This window comes from Sander vitreus, unplaced genomic scaffold (assembly GCF_031162955.1).
Source record: "Sander vitreus isolate 19-12246 unplaced genomic scaffold, sanVit1 ctg360_0, whole genome shotgun sequence".
In the NCBI taxonomy this organism is placed as follows: domain Eukaryota; kingdom Metazoa; phylum Chordata; class Actinopteri; order Perciformes; family Percidae; genus Sander; species Sander vitreus.
Window position 1 is genome coordinate 77,501 of NW_027595495.1, and position 12,500 is coordinate 90,000.

Genomic DNA, 12,500 nt, shown 5'->3' on the forward strand with positions numbered 1-12,500 from the left:
TTGCACAAAACCAGGATAAGGGATTAAGCCGGGATATTCGCTCCAGAGCAGGCTAACAGCCGGGCTAACAGCCGGGCTAACAGCCGGGCTAACAGCCGGGCTAACAGCCGGGCTAACAGCCGGGCTAACAGCCGGGCTAACAGCCGGGCTAAGATTAATCCTGGAGTCTGATGTGTTAACTCCCACACCGTGCAGCGGACTCTAAAGGAGACTTTTAGCGTCAATAACGACGACAATGGACGCTGACCAAACGTCCGTATTTTACCAGATGGGAGTGGGAATGTGTTATAATGTCACAAAGCTTCTTAATCTTTTTATTTTGGTGCCGTCATGCATCTGGGAGTGAGAAAAAAAAAACATGAATAATAATAATAGGCTATATTGTTTTACAGATATGCTTACAGTGTGTATTGAAGTCACTTTTTCTAGTTTTTGTCCAGTCGTGTTTGTTCTGTATGAACATTAATTGTAGAAAGATATTTAGAATTATAGCTTATAGAGATTTGTGGATATGGTTGTAAAACATATTCTCTCATTATGAATAAGGGTTTGACATTAAGCCTCGTCCTCAGGGTGAATGTCCCGAGGAACATGAACTCCCTCTGCTCACTTTTAAGGTAAAGTAGGCTAAATAATAAAACATTTATGTAGTGCTTTACAGGCTCCTCAAAGACACTTTACAGTAAAACCAGCACATTTAGCAGATAAAAACAGATACAGCAATACAACCAACACATAAAACAAGCATATTATATATTATTATATATAAAAGCAATTAAAACACAGTGTACAACTTTGTAAAAATGTGGAGTGACTAGTAAGTAGATCTTTTTAAATCCTTACACATTCAGTCGGTCCGTTATTGTCTGTCAGGCTTTTTCTCTCTGTCTGATAACAAGAGCCGTATTTCCCTTTTTGCATATTAAATGTTTCACCTCCTCGTAATGTTCCATTAACAGCTGGTGCTCAGCGGGTTAAAGATATGCCGCACGCGTCTTCTCCATTTCTGCATCAGTAAATCTGTGATGGATACCGTGGTCTAGTTAAGAAAGTCGTGGACTTATCCCAGCTATCTACACCTGGCTGACGTAGCTTCACCTTCTCATCCTGCCTCGGCAAACGTGCAACCGATTAAGCCGCCATGAGCGGACCACACTAAGTCAAGCTGCGCTTTCTCAGTTATCCTGGATTTCTTCATTCTACTTTTGTGCAACAGGCCCCCGGTAGTAAACAGTCACTACTGATCCTGTGTCAGGTGTGTGTTAAACAGAGTGCTGATCGTTGGGTTAGTCAGGCGTCTGTGTGTTTACAGGTATTCTATCGACAGGAAGTCAGACGTGGAGCGTTACTTTACCATCGACAGCATTTCAGGAGTCATAACAACCGCCAGATCTCTGGACCGAGAGACTGTCGCTATGCACAACCTCACCGTCCTCGCTACAGAGACCCGTAAGTTATGGAAACATATGTATTAATATATATATATATATATATATATATATATATATATATATATATATATATATATATATATATATATGTGTGTGTGTGTGTGTGTGTGTGTGTGTGTGTGTGTGTGTCTGTGTGTCTGTGTGTGTCAGTGAATGTGTCTCAGGTGGGGAAAGCTGTGGTTCTGGTCTCCGTGACGGATGTTAACGACAACGCTCCGAGCTTCGCCATCGACTATCAGACCTTCGTCTGCAAGGACGCCAACGCTGGACAGGTGAACGTCTCTCTGTCAGTTCAGGAACCAAACAGCTACATCTTCTCTCTCGAAACTGTCTGAAGGAGACTAACCTCTGAGAGACAGAGACACAGGAGAGACTTTCAGGAGTCTGGATTCTTTTGTTGTTTCCAGAAACTTCCCTAAAATATAAAATGCAGAGTGAAATATCAACTTCATGTCATGTGAATATTTTAGCTTTTATAATCACAAAGTCAGAGTTTCAGCTGAGATCATCACATCGGTCCGAATATAAGACAACACACCTTCCTGTAAGACCAGCACGCCCAGAATGCACCTGAACACACCTTCCTGTAAGACCAGCACGCCCAGAATGCACCTGAACACACCTCCCTGTAAGACCAGCACGCCCAGAATGCACCTGAACACACCTCCCTGTAAAACCAGCACGCCCAGAATGCACCTGAACACACCTCCCTGTAAAACCAGCACGCCCAGAATGCACCTGAACACACCTCCCTGTAAGACCAGCACGCCCAGAATGCACCTGAACACACCTCCCTGTAAGACCAGCATGCCCAGAATGCACCTGAACACACCTCCCTGTAAGACCAGAATGCACCTGAACACACCTCCCTGTAAGACCAGCATGCCCAGAATGCACCTGAACACACCTCCCTGTAAGACTAGCACGCCCAGAATGCACCTGAACACACCTCCCTGTAAGACCAGCATGCCCAGAATGCACCTGAACACACCTCCCTGTAAGACCAGCACGCCCAGAATGCACCTGAACACACCTCCCTGTAAGACCAGCATGCCCAGAATGCACCTGAACACACCTCCCTGTAAGACCAGCACGCCCAGAATGCACCTGAACACACCTCCCTGTAAGACCAGCATGCCCAGAATGCACCTGAACACACCTCCCTGTAAGACCAGCACGCACAGAATGCACCTGAACACACCTCCCTGTAAGACCAGCCATGGGCCACAGATGGGTGCAGGTGCATTTGTTATTTAAACGAGGTGGGCGCTGGACGGGAAACTGACAACTGGGTCGGTCTTCAACTAGCAAAGACACTTGGGTGGGGCTTTACGCTGCGCCGGGGGCGAGATAGGACCCAAAATCTTGTTTTCATGAAGAAAATCATTTGAATTGAGAATAATTCTAATAAAACACACTGAATGAAACAATGTAGGCTGTTATATTTAACATCTTTTAAATAGATGAAAGTGTGACATTTACATGAATGGTAAATGTTTTTAAGGCCTTACGCTAATTGACTGCTCTGGTAACGGACATCCCATCATACACACTCTTTCCTGTCAGTCTCTTGGAGGCTTTGATGACCACGGGAACATTTTCTCTGGCTGTATTTTTAGATGTTGGGCGCTCGGTGCAGAGCTAAAAATTAATAATCTGTTATTTATGTTCAAAGTGTCGGATCATCTCTGTTTCTGATCCACGTCCAAATGTTCCACTAATCTAAGCAGGCTGGAGTCACATGACCCAAATCACAGGCTGAGGGTCACATGACCCACATCACAGGCTGGAGTCACATGACCCAGACCACAGGCTGGAGTCACATGACCCAGACCACAAGCTGAGGGTCACATGACCCACATCACAGGCTGGAGTCACATGACCCAGACCACAGGCTGAGGGTCACATGAACCACATCGCAGGCTGGAGTCACATGACCCAGACCACAGGCTGAGGGTCACATGACCCACATCACAGGCTGGAGTCACATGACCCAGACCACAGGCTGAGGGTCACATGACCCACATCACAGGCTGGAGTCACATGACCCAGACCACAGGCTGGAGTCACATGACCCAGACCACAGGCTGAGGGTCACATGACCCACACCATAGGCTGGAGTCACATGACCCACATCACAGGCTGGAATCACATGACCCACACCACAGGCTGGAGTCACATGACCCAGACCCTACCCATCATGCATTTCACTCAGCAAGCTGGCGATCCGAACTGTGCAGATCTGCATTACTGCAAAGTTTATGTTTCACGCTGTTAGTTAACAATGTTGTTAATAATTTCTCCCACATTTCAGATCACATTCCTCTTCAGTTGGGAAGTTTCTGGTACCAATAAAGTTAAAAAAAACAACCGAAACAGCAAAAGAAAGAGACAAAAGGACTGTGGTCCAGACTGCCGTGTGACCAGGATGAGAGAAGCTAGATTAACCTAACTAATAACTAACCTAACTAAAGACTAACCTAACTAAAGATTAACCTAACTAAAGACTAACCTAACTAATAACTAACCCTAACCCACAGGGTTATCAGATATCAGTGATTAGTTATTAGATGTTATCTACATGATGACGATGAATCTGTCTGAAGCCTGTGATGGGTTTTTAAATATTTGCAGAAGTGATGGAATCTGATTGGTTTAAGTATAAAGTTTGTGTGTTTGACCCGTCAGATCATTGAGACTCTGAGCGCTGTGGACCGAGACCAACCGGTGAACGGACATCACTTCCTGTTCTCTCTGAGCGCCGAGCATGCTGGGAACTTCACCCTGAGGGACAACAAAGGTGCAGTCCTCCTTAAACACACAACACTACAGTCCACCTTAAACACACAACACTACAGTCCACCTTAAACACACAACACTACAGTCCTTAACCTCTTTAGAAACGTTTGAAATCCATGCTTTTTGGTCTAGACGTCATACCCAAATTAAAAGTGGTACAGCTCCCGTATACTTTGACACTCAGGGATGTGTAGGCTATAATTGTTGTTACAAGTGTCAGGGTGATTCTAGGCCTTACTGACAAAGAGTTACAGAGGCTAGAATGGAGGGTTTTTATTTCCGTCCAAGTCATACATCTGTAAAATGATGAAATGATTAAAGGACCACTGCGACTTATTGGGACTTTGTCTTCTTCCTCGTATCCCCCAGAGTTAAATAAGTCCAGACATACCCTTCTCATCTCCGTGCATGTTGTAGCTCTTTCCGACGGCTCCACCAGTAGCCTAGCTTAGCACAGATCCTGGAGGTAACTGGCTCCATCTAGCCTAGCTTAGCACATACCACGGAGGTAACCGGCTCCATCTAGCCTAGCTTAGCACATACCACGGAGGTAACAGGCTCCATCTAGCCTAGCTTAGCACAGATCCTGGAGGTAACAGGCTCCATCTAGCCTAGCTTAGCACAGACCCTGGAGGAAACAGGCTCCATCTAGCCTAGCTTAGCACAGATCCTGGAGGTAACTGGCTCCATCTAGCCTACTGCTCCCAATAAGTGACTAAATAACGCCAACATGTTCCTATTTACGTGTTGTGATTTGTAGAGTCACAGCGTGTACAAATAACAAGGTCACACAGCCATCTTCTAACCGTATACATACTGGGAACTATATTCTCAGAAGGCGAAGCACTGCTACTTCTGCTACTTGGGGCGGAGTGATATGCTCGCAGCACCTGAGAAGCACCGGACGGAGAATAGAAATGCTTCACTTCTCTGAGACTATAGTTCCCAGTATGATATATAAGTCGGCGTGTTCCTTTAAAATACACTGCTGTAAACACATCTGGTGAGATACAGACAGCACAGGGCCATAGCCACATGTCTCAGCTTACTACAGAAAACATCAAAGAGCCAAAAGACTCAAAAATTGATTTTATATGAATTCTTTTCTACAGATATGTCTGTCCGTTTTTCTGATTTCAATTTGAAAAGTGCAAAGAAAAAAGCCAATAAAGTACACACAAACACACCCACATCATTCACACACATACTTGAAATAACTATATACATTAAAATACATAAATATATGTTTGGTGCTTCTGTATTCAGACAACACAGCGTCCGTCCTGACTGCGCCTGGGTTTCTGCAGCGAGATCAGCCCGTCCACTTCCTGCCGGTGGTGATCTCTGACGGCGGCAGGCCGTCTCTGAGCAGCACCAACACGCTGACCGTCACCGTCTGCAGCTGTGAGGTCACCGGAGATCGGCGCGCCTGCAGCCAGACGCTGGCACGCCCGCTGGTCACTGGCCTCAGCACCGCTACTGGCATACTCACCAGCATCATCACACTGCTGGGTAACACACACACACACACACACACACACATATATATATATATATATATATATATATATATATATATATATATATATATATATATATTAAATGTGTATAGGGCCAGAGGCAAAGAATATTGTCATGAACCCATCACATGCACAGCCTTATAGACAGTTTATATGAAATTTTAAATTATAAATGGAATGAATAAGGCCTATTATTATTTTAATTTCCAGTTAGTTTCTTGGTCTCGCGTTTCTGAAATGTTTTGCGGATGTGCTGTTAAGTGGAAAAACTCACATTACTAATTTTTGAGGACTTTTGAGGTAAAACTGAAGATTAATAATCCCCTAAAATCGCCAAAGGTTTTGAAATTTTGACTATATCCAAGTGTTATTACTGTAGAGATTTAATACTGTTGCATTTCCAGGGATTAAAGGACCCAAATGCAGGGAGAGGCAGGCAGGCGGGAGAAGGGTTGAACTCGAGGATTTATTAATCGAAACACAAAAATGAACCAAGGAAGCAGCAGGCAAAAACCAATTCCAATATAAGAAGAAAGGTATCAAAAAAACCAAGGGAGAACAAAAACCAGGGAAATACAGAACTGACACGGGGAAAGCACACAAACACCAACTAACCGGGCAAGGACACAAAACGATGTGACAAGAGACAAAGGAAACACAGAGGCTAAATAAACCAGGTAACGAGCAAACACGGGACAGGTGCCACCAGGGCTGGGGAACAGGTGAAGCACATCAGACAATCACACAGGCGGGAAAACACAGGAAGCAGAACTAGACACAAGACAGAAAACTAGACTATCAAAATAAAACAGGAAACAGAACATAACACAAAACAAGACCGTAAACTACACAAACACAAGGAGACAAGACATAGAACCAAAATACCAGATCCAAATTAAAACAGGAAACAAAGCAAAAAACCAAAACCATAACAAATACTCCATTGCTATGGAAGTCAGCCTGTTGTTTGGCATTTTGAGGGGACAGCATATTTACACTGTTATACAAGCTGTACACTTAATACTTTACATTATACAAGCTGTACACTTCATACTTTACATTGGAGCAAAGTGTAATTTCTTCAGTGTTGTCCCATTAAAAGACATAATGAAATATTTACTAAAATGTGAGGGGTGTACTCACTTTTGTGAGATACTGTATATCTCTATGTGTGTATGTGTGTATTGCACTCATTCATTGACTCCTCCCCTTCCTGTCTCCTAGGTGTTGTCATGGTAACAGTAGCTGTCAGGCGGGGGAGGCGAGAGCCTGTGATGACCGACGAGGAGCGGGACATCCTGGAGAACATCGGTCGTTATGATGACGAGGGAGGAGGAGAGGAAGACACTGAGGCCTTCGACATGCTTGCTCTGAGACGGACAGACCTAGGACCACTCAGAGACCACCTTCCACCACCGGGACCCCTCGGAGACCACCTCCCACCACCGGGACCCCTCGGAGACCACCTCCCACCACCAGGACCCCTCAGAGAACACGACCTCATCCTACTGCCACCAGGACCCCTCAGAGACCACTTCCCACCACCAGGACCACTCAGAGACCACGACCTCCACCCGCTGCCACCAGGACCCCTCAGAGACCACCTCCCACAACCAGGACCCCTCAGAGACCACCTCCCTCCACCAGGACCCCTCAGAGACCACCTCCCACCACCAGGACCCCTCAGAGACCACGAGACCTTCGACATGCTCGCTCTGAGACGGACAGAACCAGGACCCCTCAGAGACCAAGACCTGCAACCAGGACCCCTCAGAGACCACGACCCACCACCTGGACCCCTCAGAGACCAAGACCTGCAACCAGGACCCCTCAGAGACCACGATCCACTACCTGGACCCCTCAGAGACCACGACCCACCACCTGGACCCCTCAGAGACCACGACCCACCACCTGGACCCCTCAGAGACCAAGACCCGCAACCAGGACCCCTCAGAGACCACGACCCACTACCTGGACCCCTCAGAGACCACCACCCACCACCAGGACCCCTCAGAGACCACGACCCACCACCTGGACCCCTGAGAGACCAAGACCTGCAACCAGGACCCCTCAGAGACCAAGACCTGCAACCAGGACCCCTCAGAAACCACAAGGCCTTCGACATGCTCGCTCTGAGACAGACAGAACCAGGACCCCTCAGAGACCACTTCCCACCACCTGGACCCCTCAGAGACCGCAACCTCCTCCCACTGCCACCAGGACCCTTCAGAGACCACAACCTTCTCCCACTGCCACCAGGACCCCTCAGAGGCCACCTCCCACCACCTGGACCCCTCAGAGACCACCACCCACCACCAGGACCCCTCAGAGACCACGACCCACTACCTGGACCCCTCAGAGACCACCACCCACCACCAGGACCCCTCAGAGACCACGACCTCATCCCACTGCCACCAGGACCCCTCAGAGACCACCTCCCACCACCAGGACCCCTCAGAGACCACGACCTCCACCCACTGCCACCAGGACCCCTCAGAGACCACCACCCACCACCAGGACCCCTCAGAGACCACGACCTCATCCCACTGCCACCAGCACCCCTCAGAGACCACCTCCCACCACCAGGACTCCTCAGAGACCACGACCTCCACCCGCTGCCACCAGGACCTCTCAGAGATCACCTCCCACCACCAGGACCCCTCAGAGACCACCAGCCACCACCAGGACCCCTCAGAGACCACAACCTCCTCCCCCTGGAGTTCCGGGTGGATAAGAAGCATCTCTTCCGGGAGTTAATCAGGGTCCGACTGCAGGAGGCGGACCAGGACCGGACGGCGCCCCCCTACGACTCGCTGCAGACCTACGCCTTCGAGGGCAGCGGCTCGGCTGCCGGGTCTCTCAGCTCACTGGACTCTTTAAACTCGCTGGACTCGCTGGAGTCCGAGCAGAACTACGAGTTCCTGAGAGAGTGGGGGCCGAGGTTTAGGAAGCTGGCCGACCTTTATGGACATGATGAGGGGGGCGGAGTCTGCTCGTAGCTTGCAGGGGGCAGAGGACGCCACAACACATGTTTAAAAACCACAAACTGGAGAAATAACGGACACAGCAGCCGTGATGAGGTCTAGAGTTGTTATATTCTGACCGCTATCTTGGTTTGTTGAAATGGGAAATGACGATGTTTGAGGAGAGGGTGGAGCTGGGGGGGAGATCCTGTCTCACACACACACACAGAGCAAGACACACACACACACAGACACACACACACACACACAGAGAGAGAGAGACACACACACACACAGAGACACACACACAGACACACACAAAGACACACACACACAGAGAGACATACACACACAGACACACACACACACACACAGAGACACACACACACACACACACACACAGACACACACAGAGACACAGAGACACACACACACACACACACACACACACAGACCCAGAGTGTGGAGGCCGTGCTGGTTCCTTGAAGGAGAACAGGATGTGTAGAAGTGAACATCATGTCAAGAGTTTCTGTGGTTGCTGTTAAAGACATGGAGGATGTTGTGAGAGGATGAAATGAGCCGTGGTCATAAGTGAACCTGCAGGAGATGATTGGTTAATGTTTGATTCCCTAAATCTCTTCTGATTGGTTAACAGCCGGACGTTTGATTCCCTAAATCTCTTCTGATTGGTTAACAGCCGGACGTTTGATTCCCTAAATCTCTTCTGATTGGTTAACAGCCGGACGTTTGATTCCCTAAATCTCTTCTGATTGGTTAACAGCCGGACGTTTGATTCCCTAAATCTCTTCTGATTGGTTAACAGCCGGATGTTTGATTCCCTAAATCTCTTCTGATTGGTTAACAGCCGGACGTTTGATTCCCTAAATCTCTTCTGATTGGTTAACAGCCGGACTTTTGATTCCCTAAATCTCTTCTGATTGGTTAACAGCCGGACGTTTGATTCCCTAAATCTCTTCTGTTGGGGGACAGATTTCAAGATAGTTTTGGCATTAAAATGCATTTTGATAACATCTTATTTCAACACAGTCTCACGCCAGTTCATAAATGGTCACGTTATTTAGATTTATTGATACGTGTACAGGTCACGATTTTCTCGTTTATTTCGTGTACAGGTCACAAATTTCGACCGTTACCATTTCACAAACTGCCACGGGGAAATTAAATGGCACACGCCCGCGACAATAACGGGACGGACTGCCACACGCAGGACCCGATCCCCGGTCTCCTGGGTGAAAGTTGTAATTACATAGACCATGATTTTCTTGACAATGATTGTTCATTTATTGAGTGATTTTTTAATTATAAGTAAATCCTTCAAATATGCCTCTGAAACATGTGTCTCCTAAAGATATTTCCTGAAAGTAAGTCCTCCAGTGTTGAAGACAGCTGAAAATGTTATGACCCTGTAATTCTCCACTGTAAGCAAATGGTAACAAAACACAGGCGCCTCCAGAGATATGCAAAGGTCAGCTTGCCCGAACCTAAGGTTGGAGTCTGAACCAATCTGTAGACGAGATAAATTTCTGACTTCTAAGATTGAATGACAACTACAGTCATTTGTTGACGCACTAGACAGATGTACAGGGACAGCTCTGGCTCCTAGAAGTCTGAAAAGTAAGATGAAGTGTGGTGTTCAAGATTAGAATGTTTCCCAAACATGGCCGTGTTTCTGCTGGGGAAAATGGGATATAAGGAACTGTCATATGTTACGCGAGGCACAGATCTGTTGTCACTTTGTAACTCTGTTCATTGTGAATTGCTGTTCTTGTCATTTTCGATTGTTGAAAATAATTAAACCCTTCCACCGAATACCTAAACTTTTAATCCAGTTTGCAGCCTGTCTTTATTTTGTTTCAACAAGGTCTCTTCTTCACCCAAATTCCTCCCTCGCTGAACAGAAACTTCCATCACAAAGTCCTGTGTTGTTTGACCCGTCCACCCCCCCGACCAACCTCCCTATGCAGATTGTCTGCTTTTCATACTACTCTCTACTGTAGTCGTGTGATCACGAAACATGCTTCCCATTTAAATACATTAAATTAAAATTTGTGATCACCACACCAAAAAAAACGACATATTCGTGTCCTGTTCACGAATCAATAGATTCACTAATGTGACCATTTCACAAACTGCTGTGAGACTGGGCTGCTTATTTTCGTTCTCTTCGTAAGCTCTTTAGTTTGATTGACTCTTTCAAGTCTCGCCATTGGAAAGCAACAACTATCGTTGTTACGGTGGTTGCTATGGACGCTGCTATCGTTGAAATCACGTAGCTTTGAGTCGTTGTCTTTGAAGTTATCTAAAATCTTATTTTATGTAACTGATGTTCTTTTAATAAAAAATGAAGATTTTAGAGGATTTCTGTCTTTCTTCTTTGGATTTCTGACACTTTGGTACTGTTACACACACACACACAGACACACACACACACACAGACAACACACACACACACAGAACACACACACACAGACACACAACACACACAGACAACAAACACACACACACACAGAACACACACACGTACAGTTGAAACCAGATATTTACATACACTTCAGAAAAAAACACAAACTTTTATTTCTTTACTGTCATACATTAAATCAGAGTAAACTTTTCTGTTTTAGATCAATACATTTTAACATATGTTTTGCATTTGTTAAATGTCAGAATCGAGCGAGGGAGAATTTCTATGTATTTTATTTATCACTTTCATCAAAGTCAGAAGTATACATACACTTCTTTAGTATTTGGTAGAACTGCCCCGAAACGGTTTGACTTGGGCCAAACGTTTTGGGTATCCTTCCACAAGCTTTCTACAATAGTTTGCTGGAATGTTGGCCCACTCCTCTTGACAGAACTGGTGGAACTGGGTCAGGTTTGTAGGCCTTCTTGCTCGCACTCGCCTTTTCAGTGCCACCCACAAATGTTCTATGGGATTGAGATCAGGGCTTTGTGATGGCCACTCCAATACCTTGACTTTGTTGTCCTTAAGCCACTTTGTAACTAATTTGGAGGTATGCTTGGGGTCATTGTCCATTTGGAAGACCCATTTGCACCCAAGCTTTAACTTCCTGGCTGATGTCTTCAGATGTTGCTTCAATATGTCCACAAAATGTTCTTTTCTCATGATGCCATCTATTTTGTGAAGTGCACCAGTCCCTTCTGCAGCAGAGCAGCCCCACAACATTATACTACCACCCCCACACTTCACAGTTGGGATGGTGTTCTGAGGCTTCCAAGCTTCGTCCTTTTTCCTCCAAATATACCGTTTATCATTATGGCCGAACAGTTCAATTTTTGTTTCGTCAGACCACAGGACATATCTCCAGAAATTAAGACTTTTGTCCCCATGTGCAGTTGAAACTGTAGTCTGGCTTTTTTTATGGTGGTTTTGAAGTAATGGCTTTCTTCTCCCAGAGTAACCTTTTAGCTGATGGTGGTACAGGACTCGTTTTACTGTGGATAATGACACTGTCTTACCAGTTTCAGCTAGCATCATCACAAGGTCTTTTGCTGTTGTCCTAGGATTGATTCGCACATTTCGCACCAAAAAACGTTCCTCTCTGGGACTCAGAATCCGTCTCCTTCCTGAGCGGTATGATGGTTGTACATTCCCATGTTTTTTATACTTGCGTATTATTGTCTGAACAGATGAACGTGGGACCTTCAGGCATCTGGAAATTGCACCTAAGGATGAGCCACACTTGTGGAGGTCCACAATTCTTTTCCTGATGTCTTGGTTGATTTCT

At 46.2% G+C, this 12,500-nt stretch overlaps 1 protein-coding gene across 1 annotated transcript in view; it reads left to right on the plus strand.

Moving 5' to 3' along the window:
• Positions 1 to 8,769, plus strand: part of LOC144513866 (cadherin-7-like) — a 22,377-nt gene extending 13,608 nt beyond the window's left edge. The window contains exons 8-13 of the mRNA XM_078245061.1: positions 1,313 to 1,449; positions 1,602 to 1,723; positions 4,140 to 4,251; positions 5,517 to 5,762; positions 6,995 to 7,177; positions 8,396 to 8,769. Coding sequence (XP_078101187.1) covers positions 1,313 to 1,449; positions 1,602 to 1,723; positions 4,140 to 4,251; positions 5,517 to 5,762; positions 6,995 to 7,177; positions 8,396 to 8,769 — 1,174 coding nt within the window. The remainder of the gene's footprint in view (positions 1 to 1,312; positions 1,450 to 1,601; positions 1,724 to 4,139; positions 4,252 to 5,516; positions 5,763 to 6,994; positions 7,178 to 8,395) is intronic.
• The last annotated feature ends 3,731 nt before the right edge of the window (positions 8,770 to 12,500 follow it).